Source organism: Chiloscyllium plagiosum, chromosome 7, assembly GCF_004010195.1.
Source record: "Chiloscyllium plagiosum isolate BGI_BamShark_2017 chromosome 7, ASM401019v2, whole genome shotgun sequence".
In the NCBI taxonomy this organism is placed as follows: domain Eukaryota; kingdom Metazoa; phylum Chordata; class Chondrichthyes; order Orectolobiformes; family Hemiscylliidae; genus Chiloscyllium; species Chiloscyllium plagiosum.
In genome coordinates this window covers 74,220,632-74,240,560 of record NC_057716.1, presented here as the reverse complement: position 1 = coordinate 74,240,560, position 19,929 = coordinate 74,220,632, and the positions used below count along the sequence as shown (strand labels likewise).

At 37.6% G+C, this 19,929-nt stretch overlaps 1 protein-coding gene across 10 annotated transcripts in view; it reads right to left on the bottom strand.

The window, feature by feature from the left end:
• The window catches only part of nckap5l (NCK-associated protein 5-like), a 657,886-nt gene that overhangs the window by 69,329 nt on the left and 568,628 nt on the right, over positions 1–19,929 (bottom strand). For 8 of the 10 annotated variants that reach the window (XM_043694059.1, XM_043694057.1, XM_043694058.1 and 5 more), the window contains 4 exons: positions 16,492–16,669; positions 15,337–15,480; positions 11,066–11,110; positions 4,868–4,955 (listed from right to left, as the gene is read on the bottom strand). In XM_043694059.1, the coding sequence (XP_043549994.1) occupies positions 4,868–4,955; positions 11,066–11,110; positions 15,337–15,480; positions 16,492–16,669 (455 nt within the window). The remainder of the gene's footprint in view (positions 1–4,867; positions 4,956–11,065; positions 11,111–15,336; positions 15,481–16,491; positions 16,670–19,929) is intronic. The other 2 variants (XM_043694060.1, XM_043694066.1) reach the window with 2 other exon arrangements.

The following is a 19,929-nucleotide window of genomic DNA, read 5'->3' as shown; positions in this document are numbered from 1 at the left end:
CAATCTTGTTCAAATCCTCCCAAACAGCATTAGCAAATTTCCCTGCATGGATGTTTACCTTGTTCCTGTTCAGGTGTAGACCACCTGCCTTGTACAGGTTCCACCTTTCCCAGAAGCAGACCTATTAACCCAGAGACTTTCCTCCCCCACTTTCCACCCCCACTGTAGAGCTGCAATGCCTGTGGTGTCCAGCGATTGGCTCTGGCTGCACTCTCTTGAGGAACCATCATCCTCACTAATACATAAACTGGAATACCAATCAGCCAGGAAGACAGACTTGAGGCAGCCCTTTACTGCCGACCTCTTAGACTTAGTTCTCTTAAGCTTGGTGGTCACTTATTCCCTTGTTGCCTGTATACACGTTTAATCTGTGATGTGGCCACTTCTCTAGACATGACACACACATACATCTGTGCCTCTCAGTTGCACAGCAGTGATTCCAGCTGCTGCTGAAGTACTGACAATTCAGGTTCAACCTCATGCATCTAATGGCACTTCCTGCAAATATTTTTTTTTTGGGAATCCATGGCTTTTTTGTGAATCCCATTTATGCCCAGGATGTATATTTCATTTAACCAAGCTGATATACCATCTTTAAACTTTAAAAACTATGTATTACAATTAAAGAAGGAGAAGACCTACCAGTACTGTATGTTCAAATCAGCCTCATCACCATAGGAAGTTGGAATAATCAATGCAACACTCAGTGAAGATAAGAACGCACTGACGGAGACCCCTATACACAATTCCTGCAAATAATTAACTCAAGCTTCAAGAGAAAAAAGCAGATAAATCTAGCTACTAAATAACGAGATACAACTTTGTTCAGAGCTTGCATGAGCCCTGAAGAAGGGCTCATGGCCGAAATGTCGATTCTCCTGTTCCTTGGATGCTGCCTGACCTACTGCGCTTTTCCAGCAACACATTTTCAGCTCTGATCTCCAGCATCTGCAGTCCTCACTTTCTCCTCAGAGCTTGCATACCCAATTTAAGGGTGCAAGTAGAGTCATAGAGACGTACAGCATGGAAACAGACCCTTCGGTCCAACCCGTCCATGTCGACCAGATATCCCAACCCAATCTAGTCCCACCTGCCAGCACCCAGCCCGTATCCCTCCAAACCCTTCCTATTCATATACCCATCCAAGTGGCTCTTAAATGTTGCAATTGTACCAGCCTCCACCACTTCCTCTGGCAGCTCATTCCATACATGTACCACACTGTGTGAAAAAGTTGCCCCTTAGGTCTCTTTTATATCTTGCTCCTCTCATCCTAAACCTATGCCCTTTAGTTCTGGACTCCCCCACCCCAGGGAAAAGACTTTGTCTATTTATCCTATCCATGCCCCTCATAATTTTGCAAACCTCTTTAAGGTCACCCCTCAGCCTCCAACACTCCAGGGGAAACAGCTCCAGCCTGTTCAGCCTCTCCCTATAGCTCAAATCCTCCAACCTTGACAACATCCTTGTAAATCTTTTCTGATCCCTTTCAAGTGTCACAACATCTTTCCGATAGGAAGGAGACCAGAATTGCGCGCAATACTCCAACAGTGGCCTAAGCAATGTCCTGTACAGCCACAACATGACCTCACAACTCCTGTACTCAATCCTCTGACCAATAAAAGAAAGCATACCAAATGCCTTCTTTACTATCCTATCTACCTGCGACTCCACTTTCAAGGAGCTATGAACCTGCACTCCAAAGTCTCTTTGTTCAGCAACACTCCCTTGGACCTTACCATTAAGTGGATACATCCTGCTAGGATTTGCTTTCGCAAAATGCAACACCTTGCATTTATCTAAATTAAACTCCATCTGCCACTTCTCTGCCCATTGGCCCATCTGATCAAGATCCCGTTGTAATCTGAGGTAACCCTCTTTGCTGTCCACCACACCTCCAATTTTGGTGTCATCTGCAAACTTACTAACTGTACCTCTTATGCTCACATCCAAATCATTTATATAAATGACAAAAAGTAGAGGACCCAGCACCGATCCTTGTGACACTCCACTGGTCACAGGCCACTAGTCTGAAAAACAACCCTCCATCACCACACTCTGTCTTCTATCTTTGAACCAGTTCTGTATCCAAATGGCTAGTTCTCCCTGTATTCCGTGAGATCTAACCTTGCTAACCAATCTCCCATGGGTTGTAACTTCTCGTAACTTAATATTATTTCAAAATAGCTTAAAGCTTATTTAATTATTTAATTAAAAGAAAACTAGACTGCATTTATAAAGTTATCCCTCCAGGCTCTCTCATTCACCACTTTCCATTGCAGACATGATGCCTTATCACAAAGATGGTGGAAAATCATTAGGCAGTCAGTAAGTAAATCAGTCATTGTAGAATATTCAATTTCCGACCTACTGAACTATCCATAGTATTTATCTAGTTGGTCTAGCCATGTTGCCTCTCAATGGTGTCCCCTCAGATGTTGATGGTGGATGATTCAACATTGGTAAAGTCAGTTAATGTCAAGTCAATAGTTATAATCTTTCTTGCTGGGCATTGTCATTGCCTTTCATGTGAGTGACTTGTGCACTGCTTAACAGCTCAACAAGTTGTTTCTCAACATTTCCATTAGCATAATAAATTCCCCCAAAACGTTTCACAGGAACATTTGAAGCAGAATTAGACACCAAGTCACAGAAAAAGATATTTGGACAGAATGCCAAGAGCTTGGACTTAAGGAGCATCTTAAAGGCAGAAGGTGATATAGAGTGGTGATGTGTTTTAAGGAAAGAACCCTAGAGCATGGGACCAAGGAAGTCCAATGTATAGCCAACTCGTATCAAAGATCCTCATGAGGCCAGAATTATACAAGCATAAATAGCTCAGGTGGTGGTGACACGAGAGGAGATTCACGAGATAGTAACAATCCAAGCATTCACATCAATGTCTTTTTTTGGAGGGGGGGGGGGGGGGGTAGGGTACAAACTGATCATTTATCTCATTTACCTCATTAATTAAGAATGGAACTGAACAATGTGCAATAACAGAATTATAACATTGTTACAGCGCAGGAGACCACTCAGCCCATTCTGTCTGCACAGGCTTTCTCAGGCGATTCCTACAGTAATCAACAACATTTCTCACTTGCAAACTGAATGACAAGGGCAACTCAGCCCATTGATGGCGCCACTCAAAACAGTTTGGTCTGGGATACTGCCCTTCATAATTCTGCTCTAATGTCCATGTCCTGGGACTGAGATTAGTCTCAACCAACACTTTCGTGCTATGTATGACTTTAGCTAGTGGCATGTAGTCCTGTGCTGTGTCTTTAAATGGAAGCACCAATTGTGGTCCTATGGTTAAATTCAATGATTGTCAGAATTTTAGAAATACAAGAATTTATGTGCACAGCACCTCACTGGCATCTCACTTTCAGACATTCCTGGTGTTGCTCCTGACATGCTCTTGTAAAATCCTTTTAATCCAGCTTGGTGGTGTATCTTGGTCATAATAGTTGAGTAAAGCACATGCTGGACAACGGGATTGTTTATCACAGTTGAATATGATCCCATATTTTTCCTGATGTCCACATTGCCTCATGAAGACTAGTTTTGAGTTGTTAAGAGTTATAGTGAAAAATCTCATGTAGCAATGAGATAGTGACACACAAGGTGTTTTCAGCATGAAGATTATGTGTGGTATTCAACTATGAGCATAGAACTAGAAGATATGTACAATATTAACATGATTCAGTGACTTTAGAAGACTTTTCTATCTGGTAATATAAATTGGTACAAAGTCTAAGCAATCATAATTAATGTTGATTTAATCCTTTTAAAAAAAGCAGAATGAAAATATGGTTAAAGTTGAGGTTGAGCAGAATAAAGATAATTTTCAATATTAATGACCAAAAACTAATGCTCTGTATAGTATGGGCAATGAATTTTCAAATGGAAACACCTACTGTGGTTCCATGGTTGAATACAATAATCATCAAAACTTTACAAGTTTTAGAATTTAGTTGCAATAATTTTGGAAGTCATAAAATTATATGAAACACACAAACTAAAAAAAAAGGTGGATGCTGGAGATATGGAATGAAAAAAGCAGAAATGTTGTAGAAACTCAGCAGGTCTGGCAGTATCTATTGAGAGAGAAACATAATTAACATTTCTAGTCCAATGACTCAGAATTTTAAGTGGCCTTCCTTCAACAGATTAAGTAGGTTGGGTTGAAATGGTGGTACAAACGGGTTTAAATGAACTTAATAGTTGTCTTTTTTACACAGATTAATAGTACTATATTTCTGTAAAATTCACCGTTAACTGTTTCCTTCTGAAGTGAGACTTATATTATCTGCTTCACAAATGGGTCTCAGGAGCTCCGTCCCCAAGAACACATGAACTTATGTACACTGCAAAGCAGCTGAATGAAATAACAGTTTTATTACAAGATTCCATGTTGTATCTGCCAGCAATTTTAATAGAAAGAGAAAACTAAGACTACCATATACCTTTGTAAGAGAACAACTGTGATATTGAAAATGGGTACTTGTGATTTTTGTCCAGTACAGAATAAGATTCTGGAGATAACCAAACACTAAACAATAAAGAGAACAGCTTTGGTACTTTCCTATCAGATTTCAGATACTATAATCTTACTCAATGAAGGTGCAATACAGATGTTAAATTAAATTTTAAAAGGACACCTTGGAGAACAGGTAATTTTGAAAGTGATTAATGAATACAATCTGAAAAGTATGTTTAAATGTTTCAATTTTTCTAAGCTAATGTACTGAAAAGATTTTTATATTCTTTCTTAATATATGCTTCATTTTAAGTTTCAGTTTTAAGCACACCAGACATAAATCAACTATTAAAAAAACAATAATCTCCTTTAGATACATTTCATACCTATAATTTGATCTTGGCCTATGGATTCAGCGATAGCTTCCTTCGCGTTATCTGGATCTACATTTATTCTCTCCGGAACACTCATAATCTGCAGCAATCACAGGTGCATTGAAATACTTCAGGTGAATACATTGTGAAAAATGTGGACATCAATGAATTAACAACAAAACAAACAGATTTGTTTTCTAAATCAAATATTCAGCCAACAGTAATTTCATAACCTTACTAAATTTGGCTGTGTCTTTTGGTGAGACACAACATAACACAATAAATTATAACTAAATTAACCAAAGGTAGTGTGCTCCCTACCTGCCAATCTTATCTTTAATATTTCATATCTATGCAGGCTGACAAACATGAGAGTTTTGTTTGGAACTCACCAATGTTGGGCAATAAGCATGTCACTAAAAACAGATTTCAAATTTTTATCATCATGGCAGAACATATTCTAAACCCACTGGTCACGTAAGCAAAGCAACCAAGTATGAATACCAGACCTGACATGTATTAATCTATTTTATACTGTTGCACCAATGAAAGTTTCTAACTAGTTCAGTAATTGAGTTAGTTCTTCTTCACTTGAAACTGTGTGCATTTTATGTTGCAGAATTCATTGTGCAATGATAGGGAAATGTTCTGTGCAGTACTTCAAAGTCTCATACACATTTACACCTTTGCGAAAGTGAGGTCTGCAGATGCTTGAGATTAGAGTCAAGATTAGAGTGGTGCTGGAAATGCACAGAAAGTCAGGCAGCATCTGAGGAGCAGGAAAATCAACGTTTCATCAGGAATCATATTTACAGCTTTGTTGATCTGTAGACACCATTACATAGTTCAGTAATGCGACAGTATTATTTTTGTGCAGATCTTACAAATAAAATGGCACCCAATCCTGCTCAAATGTTTTTGATGTCTCCAACTAACAGATCATTTACACAATAGATTTGATTTCTACAGTGCTGTTACTGTTTTATATTAGATATGGGTCTCACGCTGGCATTTGTAAGGATTACATGCAGTTAAGCAGATCTAAGTTACACAGTGGCTGTATGTTGAATTCCAAGTAACATACATGCCATCAAGTGCTGGTTAATAACCAGCTCCAACGAAAGAAGGTCTAACAATCTCCCCATATTCAGTGGCACTGTCAGTGCTGAATTTAATGCCATTAGCAACTCCAGTATAATACTGACCATGAACTTAACTGGACCAGTTAAATAAAGAGTTTAGGACCATTCGGCGCAGCCATTTTGGTGCGAGCAATTTGGCGCAGCCCATTTTGCTGCAGACCCATTTCGGCACAGCTCATATTTATTCCTTTTCAGGCTTAGTTAAAAGCATTAATGAAAGCAATAATCCACCGCTAGTTGGAATGTGGAATTTATGTGAAAAAACTTTAAACAATGAGGACAGAACAAACAATCACGCAGAAGCTACCCATAGGAGATTACAATGTGAACTTGGAGTGGAACATCCAGTTATTTGGAAATTTATTGACAATTTACAAAAAGTTCAAAGAGGAAGGGACATTAACTATGAGCATCTCGTAGCAGGGCACGATATTGCATTGAAATTAAAGAAATTCAGGGAAGCAGACGCTAGAATACAAATACTTGTAAGAAGATTTAGTGACAGAAATGATGTTGAGTATTTACCAGGGATTGCCCATAATTTTGAATAAACATCATATTTTAGATTTTTCGTAAGTAACTTATATCTTTTTTTTCTTTTTAACATTTTTACTAAAAAGAATAAACATTATTTGTATTGCTTTCATTAATGCTTTTAACTAAGCCTGAAAAGGAATAAATAGGAGCTGCGCCAAAATAGTTCTGCGCCTAAATGGGTCTGCGGCAAAATGGGCTGTGCCAAACAGGCCGCGCCAAATCGCTTGCGCCAAAATGGTCCCACTCCGTTAAATAAATACTGTATCTATAACAGCATTTCAGACACCGCGTATTCTGCAATAGGCTCACCTCCTCTACCCTCAAAGCCTTTCTAAAGCTTTCTTCAACAGCAGCCCACAATCCTTTAAACACTAATATGTACAAGCACTAGGACAATAGGCAAATGGAAACACCATGACAAATTCCAGTCTCAGTCATGCAACATAATGATTTGGAAGAATGTCACCATTCTTTCAACATTGCTGGATCAATGTCCTGCAACTCTCCACCATACTTTGGGAATGGTTTCATCAGAATAACTGAAGTGGCTCAAGAAAGCAGTTCATTATAACTCTCCAAGGAACAATGAGATATAGGGAAAGATTCCCACAAATGAGGGAAAAAAATACAGCCTGTAATGAAAGAGCTTGGTGCACACTTGCCGCCATATAGATCTCTTCTTACCAACTGACAGAATTTTAAATGTGAACAGCCTGAACAGGCACTTAGTACACCATTGAAACATCCAAGTATAAGAATTCCCACATAGTTTCCCCTGCACATGCTGGCTTTGAACACGCAGAAAGCAGGAATGTTTAAAATGAATACCCAATTGTATATGTGGCTGTTTGATAGACCTCAAAGCCTGATGGTGTAGTTGATCAGACTTCAAAAATGTTATCAGTAAAAGGTTTTTGGAAACTTTTTTTGAAGGCCTTAAGAAATTACCCAGAGAGAGGAGTCACAAGTACAGAGGCTAAATTTGCAGATTACATTATGCTAATATAGACTGCAGATTGAAAAGCTGAACAGGATAAACTACAGGAGGATTTGAAAATACTTGGCAATTGGGCAGAGAGGTGGCAGGTGAAATTTCATACTGAAAAATGTAAAACATTTCACATGCAGACAAAAATAATCAAAAAAAAAGTCTATTACTTAATATAGATGGAAAATGAAGGAGGTATGACTATCCTGGTTGCCAATAAATTGAAACAATAGTGCTAGACAGTATTGTGTATGGCAAATCACATGTTGGGATGAAATAAAAAGAAGAATAATGAGCAAAAATAGTGAGGTACTCCCATCATCTTACATATTATTGCTGCAACAGCGCTTTCAATACTATATGCAGTCTTGGTTGCCACGGAAGATATTGCTGCTCTTGAAAAGATACAGAAGTGGACAATCAGAATGATTGAAGGCATGAAATGACTGAATTATCATGAGTGATTACAAAAATTGGGCATGTTGTTACTGCAAAAGAGGGGGTTGGGACATAAATGATTGCTCTGTTTAGCTTCTAAAGCGACACAATTCATGAGATCCTGTTTTATCATATACAGAAAATTTGAACCAGAGGATACAGACTACATTTAAAAGGTGATAATTTCAAAGTTAACCTATGGAAACACTGGCATTAATATCAATCCTCAACGGTGGATCAGGCTTAAAATATCAGGCAGACTTTCCCATTTCTTTAGCAATGCATAACATGCTTTGTGTGTGTCAAGAGGTGAGATACTTCATTAAAACATTTAATTCAATCTCCTACAGTGTAAATTTAGATTGCCTGCTTTAATTTTGTCATTTGTTGGCTGCATTTGTCAGCTTGAAATGCGCCTTTTATTGTACTTCATGTGAGCCTGGAGGTGAAATAAAAATTGGCAATGTGGCCCTTTGAATCTTCATTACCTCTTGGCTGATCTACCACTTTGGCTTCCCTTTCCACATTATTCACATTCCTGAAACATCTGTTGACTTTAGTTTACACAATAACTGAGCATATTCAGATTTATTTTATATTCATTCTTAGGATGTGGGCATCTCAAGTTTCTCAAGCAGACAGCAGTTAAGAGTCAACCTACATCTGAAATCACATGTAGGCCAGACCAGGTAAGGAAGACAGCTTTCCTTCCCTGAAGAATATTAATTAACTCAACACTCATTTTTAAGTATAATAATAGTGATTATATGATGGGTTTTAGGCTAGCTTTTAACTCTATTTTTTGTATTGAATTCAAATTTCACCATATACCACCAGCCGTCACTGATATCTAGAGTAGAGAAATGTGAAGATTCACAATCCTTTGTGTGAAGAAATCTCTCGTTTGTCTAAAATGCCTACCCCCTTTTCCAGAGACTGAGAACTAGCATTCTCGATTCCCCAGAAAAGCAAAACACCTTCCCAGTAACTATTCTGTCAAGCCACTTAGGTCTTTTATATATTTCAATTAGGTCACCTGTGATCTCGTTATGTACCAAGGAAAATAGATTAAATGTATTGGATGTTTTCTCTTAGGACAATTCCGCTATTATCAAAATCTGGTTACCATACTATAGGAAGCATGTGGAGGCTTTGAAGAGGGTGCACAAAAGGATGTTGCCTGGACTGGAGTGTATTAGCTATAAGGAGAGGTTGGACAACTTGGATCAGTATGGTTAGAACTTCAGAGGCTCAGGGGTCAACCTGATGGAAGTTTAACATTAAGAGAGGCGAGGACAGTATGGAAAGTCAGAGTGTTTTTCCCAAGGTGGAAATGTCAAATACTAGGGAACATTTGTTTAAAACGCAACATGGGAAGTTTAAAGGAGTTGCGTGAGGCAAGTGTTTTACAGAGGATGGAAAGTGACTGGAACATGACTGGACGTGGAATAAGCAGATACGATAGCAACATTTAAGAGGCACTTAGACACATGAACAAACAGGGAATAGAGGGATATGAACCATGTGCAGGCTGATGGGATTAATTTAGGATTGCATCATGGTCAGCACAGACATAATGGACCAAATGGCCCATCCTTTTACTGCACTGTTCTATCTCCCAGATCGTGTGTCTTAGAAGTTCAGCTGATTTCTTGTTCACCTCAACCTCTTGATGCTTTCACTTCACCACTTCCTGACCTTAGACTTTCCTTAGTTATTGTGGATGCCCACGGATACAGAAATGAGACAAATATATAGATATGTAAAAGGACATATAGGAATATAGCAGGCTGGGAGCTTGGTGAATGTGTGACACTTGGCTAAGCCATTTCAAGGGTTAAAACAAAACCTAATTGATATAAAATTAATTCTGAAATGCACAGACCTAGAGGAGACAGGAGCGGAAGTACACAGACACATAACCATGATAATAAAAGAAAAATGTAAAGTTGCCAGTGCTCCATAGGTCAGCTCCCTCATAACACAGAGACAGAGACGAGTGGTGGTGGGTTCACCTAAAGATCACCGTGTCTCAGTCAAGGGGCAAGATTGAGAAGTAGAGTCTTTCATCGTAACCTCAACCATTGCAGGAATTGAACCCATTCTGTTAGCATCAAACTGTATTACAAACCAATCATCCAGCCACTGAGCTACGCAACTTTAGCTGCTTCATCAATGACCTACTCTCCATCATAAGGTCAGGAGTGGGAATGTTCATCATTGATTGCATGATGTTCAATACCATTCGCAACTCTTCAGATAATGAAGCAGTCCAAGAGCAGCAAAATTCCAGATTTAGCCTGACCAGTGCAAAGTAACATTCATGCCCCAAAAATGCCATGCAATGACCACATTCAGCAAGACTGAATCTAACCATTGCCTTTTGACATTCAATGGCATGTCCATTACCAAATATCCCAGTGTCAACACCCTGGGGATTACGATTGGCCAGAAACTCAACCAGCAACTGCAGACCTCATTGTCTCCCAGAAACTCAACTAGGCTAGCCATATAATTACTGTGGCTACAAGAGAAGGTCAGATGCTAGAAATGCTGCAGCGAGTAACTCACGTCTTGATTCCTAAAACCATCTACATAGCACAATCAGGAGTGTGTTGGAATACTTCCCACTTGCCTGGATGAGTGCAGCTTCAATAATGCAAAGACACTTGACACGTGCCAGTGAAAGCACATCCACAAATATTTACTCCCTCCATCACAGACACTTGGTAGCAGCAATGTGTGTCATCTAAAAAAGGCACTGCAGAGATTCATCAAGGTTGCTTAGATAGCACCTTCCAAACCCACAATCACCACTACTTAGAAGGGCAAGGACAACAGATACATTGGAAAACCACTACCTGCCCATTCCCCTTCAGGCCACTCACCATCGTGATTTGAAAACATCACTTTTCCTTCAGTGTCACTGGGAAAAAATCCCAGAACACTCTCCATAACACATTGAGAGACTACCTGTACCAGGTGTAAGGTAGTGTTTAAAGGAGGCAGCTTATCAAAATGTTCTCAAGGGCAACTAGGAATGGGCAATAAATCCTGGGGAAACTAGTGATACCAAAACCCATGAATGAATTAAAAAACACTCACCACCTCCTTCTCCAGGGGGATTAAGTATGGACAATAAATGCTGGCCTACGCAAACCAAGGAAAAACAAGACAAATCAAAGATTACACAGATAACTCCTCTACAAGCATATTTTTGCTCACAAGTATCACAAAAAGGAACATGGTAACACTACTGAATCACCATATACTGTAATCATTTGTGAAGGAAGTTGGCAGTCTATATTTTTGTTATACTAAGCATTACTCAGAGCTACTGATCCTGCCTTTTTTGGCTTTGCTGTCTCCACTGAGACTTATCCGCATTGATTATCCAGCAATGAAATAACATTTTAGAATTTCTGTAATAACAGATGGAGCTGACATAATACTCCAGAATTTACATCACAAAGTCATGCTGCATACTGAAGTCACCGACCTGTTAGCATAAATCTTATTATTCAGGCCTAAAAATGGCCTGCTGCTAAATCAATATAAACTATGTGCAACTGTGTTAAATGGCCAAAATAACATTAGGGTTCCACTTAAATCCAAACCCACAACACAAATACAGGTATACTTTGCATAACTGCATGTTGTCAGTCCAATTAAGCTGACATTGTTTAAAATGTTTTTCTCTCAGTAGCCAGGTTTTTATAAAACAAAGCAGTCTCTGGTCAATGCTGTTGTTTTGATTGGTTTTAAACAGTCAGGGAAGAGGCATTTCATGTTACATCTCCTCAGTAATCTCATGAACAAAGTCAATGAAATGAATGCTTCTCTCTCATTTCAAAAGCTGCTAAAGCTGACATCCTACAAACTGTCGGTTTATAAGAAGTCACAAATTAACAAAGCATAGATCAATGTAAGGCTTAAGAAATTGTAATAAATATACAGGCATTGGCCTTTGTATGAGTGAATAGTTAAAAAAGTAATGGATCAAAAATGACTTGATTTGCAATTATTAATGGCCAATGTAATAGCAAAGACGAAGATACTTTTAATGACCTTTGTCATACAATTAAGGGAAACTCCAAATCATAATATCTATCAATCAATAATAAATATTATTTATAGTATTTATTAGGCTGACAATCCTTTGTGATTTAGCAGCAAATAAGGAAAAAATGTATCCAATGATTTGAATCGATTCATGAGACCGAAAAGCTAATTTTCTTTTTTAAAAATTCCATTATTTTTATGCCCATTTAATTCAATCTTTGTCAAAATAATTAATAATTATTTCTCAATCTTGCAAATTTCTCACCTGACTACAGCTGAACGTTTAAGAGGCCGAGTACTATGAAGATCTTTCAAGATGCAGATTGTCATTCCTTCTTGGTAAAATGTTGGACAGAACTAATTTTAAAGTGTTTATGCACTAAGACAGAGGCAGGCAGAATAGATTTTTCAAGATGAAGGAGACAACCTGACACAGTTCAGAATGAATTATAAGATATCCTTAACTGTTTCCATTTACATAATTCAAATGCATCTCAGCACTTTTCACATCATAATATTCAGATAATGCAGCAAAGTCCATCCAAATTATACACTTAAAATATGTTAGTTAAGCTAACATAATATGTTAGTAAAGAATTTTTCTACAAAGATGGGTGGAAAACAGAAGAAATTTTCTCTAAATGGAACAAGATGTTTTTGAAATAAGAGAAAAATCACAATCAACATACATCTTTTAAGTGCTTGCTTAGAGAAGGCATACTTTAGTCTGCCAGCCTCATATTATGTGAACCGCGGTTGAATTAAATGACTCTGATAAGAGGTTATACCTCACTATCAAAGTTCTAGATCAGAAGGATTGAATTTCCTGCAAGATGCACATTTCCCGACTTCCAATGCACTGTCCTCTTGATGACAGTACAAGGTCAATTTTAGGTATGCTTATGTGCCTGAGTACCATTGTAGCAGTAACGGAAGATTTATTAGCATTAGACATTTAACAAATCATAATAGAAGGCGACACAAAGCTTTTCTTAAAAATGATTTGTCTTTTCCACCCCCCCACCGAGGTGTTTATAATAAAATGTCAAAAAAAGGATAGATTTTATTGAACTGAAAAATATCATAATTGAACTGTGAGCTTTTAAAAATATTTGTATACATTTGACAGCAAAACCTTGAATAAAAGAAATTTAGAGCATTCTCTCAACTCATTTTATTTGATAATGTTATAGAAATATTAAAAGTAATCCCTTATAATTGTTTGGGAATTATTTATCTCGTCATTCCTCATGTTACGAAGTTTCATAAAACCACCCCTGGCTCAGAAGGCAAGATGATTCTCAGGAGGGTTTACAGAGCTGGAAGAGTCAGTTCCAAGATAGTCAGTATCAGTGGACAGAATAATGGAATTCTAATACAGAGAATCATAAAATATGGCAGCCAGGTAAGAAATATAATGGGAACAGATACCCAAGAATGGAATTAGAATAGCAAATGATGAACTTGGAAGACCCCGAAGAGTCTTAGCAGATTTAACCTGTTCAACCAATGCAAAGTGAGAAAACATATTAGAATATAGAATTACAAGGCCAAAGCAATGTAATGCAAATTAATGAAATTCTGTGCGTGTAGTGTTCCTGTCAGAATACTGTCACCAAATTATCAACCGACACAGAAAACACGTTATAGCAAATACTCAATTCGATTCCCTAGAGTGTAGAAACAGGCCCTTCAGCCCAACAAGTCCACACCGACCCCTCTGAAGAGTAACCCATTTTCCCTCTGACTAATGGGGCAATTTAGCATGGCCAATTCACCTGACCTGCACATCTTTGGACTGTGGGAGGAAACCGGAGCACCCGGGAGGAAACCCACGCAGACACAGGGAGAATGTGCAAACTCCACACAGTCAGTCGCCCGAGGCTGAATTCAAACCCGGGTCCCTGGCGCTGTGAGGCAGCAGTGCTAACTACTGAGCCATTGTAGTCATCCTTTGTGTCAATGGACTGAATCCGAACAACGATTGGAGAATCATGGTCTATGCTGTGATGAAAAAGATATCCAAGAGCTAATCTCTCAAAATCTATGTAGTTAAGGCAGGGAAAGGTTAATTTTGGAAGACTTTATTATTTTAAACTTAATTGCAGTAAATAGGACAGACATTTAAAAGAGATGGATGCAGAACTGATGGAACATTTTCACAAAGAGGACGATCAATGTATGCAGTACTTTTCCAGGAAAAGCAGAGAACAGCTAAATGTTCAAACCTACAGACAGACAGACAGAGTTAATCCTTAGAGTACAGTACGGTTGATACATTTTTGGTGAGAAGTGTGAGACTGCAAATACACTAAAAAAGCAGCAAGTGATAAACCTGATAAACATTCAGAAAATCTGGAAGAAGAGACAAGCACAAAACAGACGAATATTGTTATTGTATTTTAGAATTAGAGGGAAAGCAGTTTTTTAAAGTTATATACAAAAAGAACTGTGCTTGCAAAATAAATGTGAACCATTTTACATTGCAATATGGCTTAAGGAGTGAAAGTACTTGGACTATACAAATTATATTTAAAAATTCTGAAGAATATTCTTTGCAATGGTAAGTCTTCTTGCACAAAATAACCCTCTCTGAAAATCCTCACCGTAAACATCAAAATTAAGGGTATAGAATTGGCAATGGATAATTTTCTACCAGGGTAACTAAAAACAAACAAGATTGTTAATGTTTCAGGAAGGACATATAAATAAGATTAAGTTGACTCGAAGATTGTACAGAATTACTTGCATGTTCTGAGATCATCCACCCATAAAGGATGCACAATACTGTAGTACATAAAGATGTGCATTTATGCAATATACACTACTATCGCTTGCTGTGAATCTCAGTGATCTACGAGGGCCATACACATATTATCACTTCCCACAGTATCAAATGCTAGCATCCCATATTGAAACAGGATTGGGTGCACTCACTACCAACTGGTTATGATGATGTTGAGGAGGGTTCATAACAATTCTTCTCCTTCATTACTAAAGAGGGTATAGCTGAATCATACTATTGGCCTACCATAGGCATGGTAATACAACCTCTAATGGCCTGTTAGAAATCTTCAGCGCAGCAGTGAACAATTTTACCAATACTTCTTAATTTTTTTTACTCAAATTAGCAAAGAAAACAAAAGGCCTACATTTGGTGTCAATTTTCTGAACAGTTGACACTGGTTTTATCTTGTCATTGTTTCCACAAATTGTCATTTGTTTTTAAACAGAACAATCTAGCTTGTGCCTTGGGTTTAAACTTATGACAATAGGTTGCCAAAAACTACAAGAATGTGATCACTTAATTTTACCTTTACGTCCCCCTGGTTGTCATAACTTAAACCTTGCCAATTAGATGGGCTCCCTGAAGATGGATCATTCAGCTGCCACAACTCAACATAACTTTCATGTGGATTTGAATCACCTTCACCTTCGGAATCAATTAGCGACTCCTTCTGCAATTAAGGAATATTCATGATCTTACTATGAGAACGCAGAAATATGACTAAAAGTAATATCGGGATAAAATTATATTTTTTCAGATATTACTGAAATTGTGCCATTATTGATATTATGCACAGATGCGATGCACGGATAGTTATCAGTTGTATGCTTTTTGGTATCAGTCTAATCTTACTGAAAGGTAATACTACAACAAAAAGTGAAATCAACATTTGTAATTTGAAATGTGCATTTTATAATACAAGAGACAAGCCCCAACTTGCCAACAGGAGTATTCTATCTATTAAAGTTAACGTTATTCAAGAATTGACAAAAAAGGGAGTCTTATATGACAAGTTATGTGAATCAGAATAGCAAAGGAAAATTACCTACTTAATATTTATAAAATGTTATTGTTATTTTAGTTGATGAGTTATATGAACTGATGCACATTATAACATACTGTGAAACATCAAAAATAAGTGATATATCCAAATGGTTTCATGAAGCAATATTGGTGGCCAAAACTGCACTATTTAAATACAAGAAAATCGGAATATTCTGGAAGTATTTAACAATTACTCGAAAGCTATTGACCCTGAAGTTCCACTTATTTTTTTTTAAATCTTTTTCTGAATCTCATCATCTCCCTGTTAAAATAGTTGGGTCCCATTCTGATCTTAACAAATTGCTCACTTGTGTCATGAGGGCCTACCCAATTTATGGGAAATGGTTTGTGGTCTCATCAAGAAGCTAGAAGATAGGCTGTGAAGACAGGAGTGTTTTTCTACACTGTAATTATGCTAGCAGAACTGTCTCTATCCAATTTCAAGGTAATTGTACCATAGCCATGGTTTAAGGTAATTTCTTACTTTCAAAATGGCTTGATTATCATATGCTTTCTCAATTGCAGACCACAAATATATCTGAATAAAATTTAGTAAGTTTATCTTTAATTATTCTGAGTTAGATTATTAGCAAATGTCCTTTCATTAAAAGATAAGGTCAAAAGAGTTTGAACTTACATGAATTTCATTTTGAACCTCTGTGGCTGGCTTCATTTTATAATTCATTCCGAGGTTTGCCTGAGCACTGATAGAGTTGCTAGGAAATACAGAGCCATGGGAGTTGCCCTTAGACATGTTCCTGCAGGAAACATGATTTGATCCATTTTCCTTCTGATGAACAGCCTTCTTATCAACTCTGCAGGTAAAAGCGATTCCACTGATGAATTGCACCATCCTTCTTCAATCAGTCAATTGCTCATTCTACTTTAATGCTATAAGTAACCTTGTTGTATCTTTCTGTCACCAGAACTTTGAATGATAAATGCTTCTGACTTATCCTTGATATAATCTGCCCATTGCAATTTGCATTAAAAATATTCATAACTCGTCTGTCTGAAAGTTTGTCTGTTGTGAAACTCCAGTGAATAAGTCACATTGATACACAGTCACTGTCCATGCTGGCATTATACTTATGATAATACACACAACAATTTTCAGTATTTGTCTATATACATAACACACCCATGTGGACAAATTATCTGAAAAAAATGGTCCCCAGTTAGAATGACAATAATAAACAAAAGATGAATGCATAAATTGATTTATTTTAAGAAAAACAAATATAATTAAGATTAAACTTAATTTACCTTCTATAAATTTACTCATGTACATTGTTACAGTAAGATCATATGTTACATCAGGTCTTAGGATGACAAAGATGTCAAATGCTAAATCTCAAGGGAAAGACGTATCTTGCAAAACTGTTATTTTATGTTGGATAACCAAGATTTTGCAATAATGGGAATCAAACATTGTTTACCACTAATTTGAGATTTACGTTATTACTGTTAAACATTATGTTTTTAAATTTTTTGGGTGCTAAGTTGCTGAATTTGCAAGTTGATAATAATACATTGAAGGAAACCAAACATCTGGGACCGAAGTGAACAGGACAAACAACAATTAATCACCTGAATCAATCAGATTAATGGATTGTGTAATTAACAGCATAAGGACTATGGACGATGTATAAATTAGACCAGGTGGAAAGAGAACAAAGTACAAGTAGGGAGAGAGAAAAAAAGACATTATGGAAAAGCTAAAAATAAAAATCACAACTTAAAACCTGCAGGAATGATCCTTCAGATTTGTATTGGTAATTTTTAAGTACCCCAGAGCAGTTATTTGTCATCACATTGTTAAAAGAGAACTTAGAATGGAATAGACAAGATTTAACTTTCTACCTCAAAAATACAGGACCTTCGCAGCATTCAATGGTGAGGCAGACAGGAAGATGCTATTCTTGTGAAACTAATAGTGAAATGGCACAACTTTGACAGCAACCTATGGATATTTAAACTTAATTATAGATATGCCACACATCTGAAGTTGCAAGTACTTTGAATCGATCTGTTTGGACATATCTCCAGTGCAGATGGAACTTGAACTTGGACTTGGACTTTGTGAACTATAACAGGGACATTACCACTACACTTCAGGAGTCTTGTGAAGTTGTTGTACAATTATGTAGCAAGGACCATTAGCCCCACTCATTGATTGATGGGAAATTCTGGACCAATAAGTTACAAAATGTGTACTTTCTGAAACTGTCAAATATCATAGAGTCCCTGCAGTCCAGAAGGAGGCCATTCAACCCATCAACCCTCTGAAGAGTATCCCATGCAAACCCACCCCAATCTATCCCTGTAGCCCTGCGCATTTTTGGTTATCTACCTAATTTGCACATCCCTGGACATCATCGAGCAATTTTAGCATGGCCAATCTACCTAACCAGCACATTTTTGGACTGTTACCTCTCAGTAGCAACTCTGATGCAGATAGTGAACAAATCATTTAATGCCAATGAAGAGAATTATGCAATTAATACAACAACACATGGAATTATGAAAAATGTATTTGATAAAATCAAAAGGTATTACTTAAGTATACTAGTCTCAGAGTTAACATTCATTGATATAGAGAAATAATTTCTCCTACTATTTATAAAGCTGAGCTTCAGGAATAACTCATTTACACACTAATGCCATCTCTATTTTATACTATGGTATACAGAAACTGCCAACAAGCCAAAGGTCAACAGAGTTGGTAAAAAAGTATTTGTTTCTGAATTAAACTTGCTGTGAAGACTTGAATGTTTGCTTAGCGTTAAGGAAGATTTATTTTTATCAGGTGGGCTTTACCTTTCATTTGCATATCAAATTAAAATTATTTCAAAGGCAATTGTGGCATACATGGTCATTAGATTTCTTGGAAGGGAATCATTTTATAGGCGTACAATCAACACAATGAGCACTAATTTCAGGAACATCTTGATGAGAAAGTATGGCAGTTAAACTATTATACTCATTATTAGGCAGTTCATGTCGCTGCCTAAAAGAAGCATTAGGTTATTTACATATGGAAATTAGGATCTTAATCTTGTGAAAATTGATCAGCTATCTTTGAAACAGCTATAGAACCCATTCCACTTTGCATTTTTCAGTGATCCATGCAGTCACCAAAGAAACGCAGCTTCATTTCTCTTTTCAAGTGTATCAAAGATCCTGGCTATACTGCTAGAAGAGCTTAAACAGTCACCTCTTCCCTACCAATTATCATTAACACAACCCCTCAAATTTATCTAATATCGTTGGTAGCACCAAAAGCAGCCTTCATTTAGCTTTGGAGGAGGAACAGGTTACCTGTGGAGGTGAGATAAGAAACCCAAAGTAAGCAAATAAAATGTGAGATTCAATTTCAAAGTGTCCTCTAGACTTCCATTTAAGATGGACAGTGTTGGTGCACTGCAGTTGTGAACCTGAAGTGGATTACAATCAATTTCCATCCATCGTGTTTAATTTCAATTAATACACAAACATTTAAACTTTATGTTTCTGACATTTGGATTAAAGTAAAAACCAAAGCATCAAATAGCGCTATATGAAATTCAACTGCAATTATTCTCTTTTACTATATAGAGCTATAAGAACAGGGATAGAAATTGCTGGAAAAGCTCAAGGGGTCTGGCAGCATCTCTGGGAGAAATCTGAGTTAACATTTCAAGTCAAGGAGGGGTCACTCAACCTGAAACATTAACTCTGATTTCTCTCCAAAGTTGCTGCCAGATCCCACCACCAGGAATATATTTCCCTCCCCACCCCTTTCCACCTTCCGCAAAGACCGTTCCCTCCATAACTACCTGGTCAGGTCCACACCCCCCTACAACCCACCCTCCCATCCTGGCACTTTCCCCTGCCACCGCAGGAACTGTAAAACCTGTGCCCACACCTCCTCCCTCACCTCTATCCAAGGCCGTAAAGGAGCCTTCCACATCCATCAAAGTTTCACTTGCACATTCACTAATATCATTTATTGTATCCGTTGCTCCCGATGCGGTCTCCTCTACAGTGGGGAGACTGGGCGCCTCCTAGCAGAGCGCTTTAGGGAACATCTCCG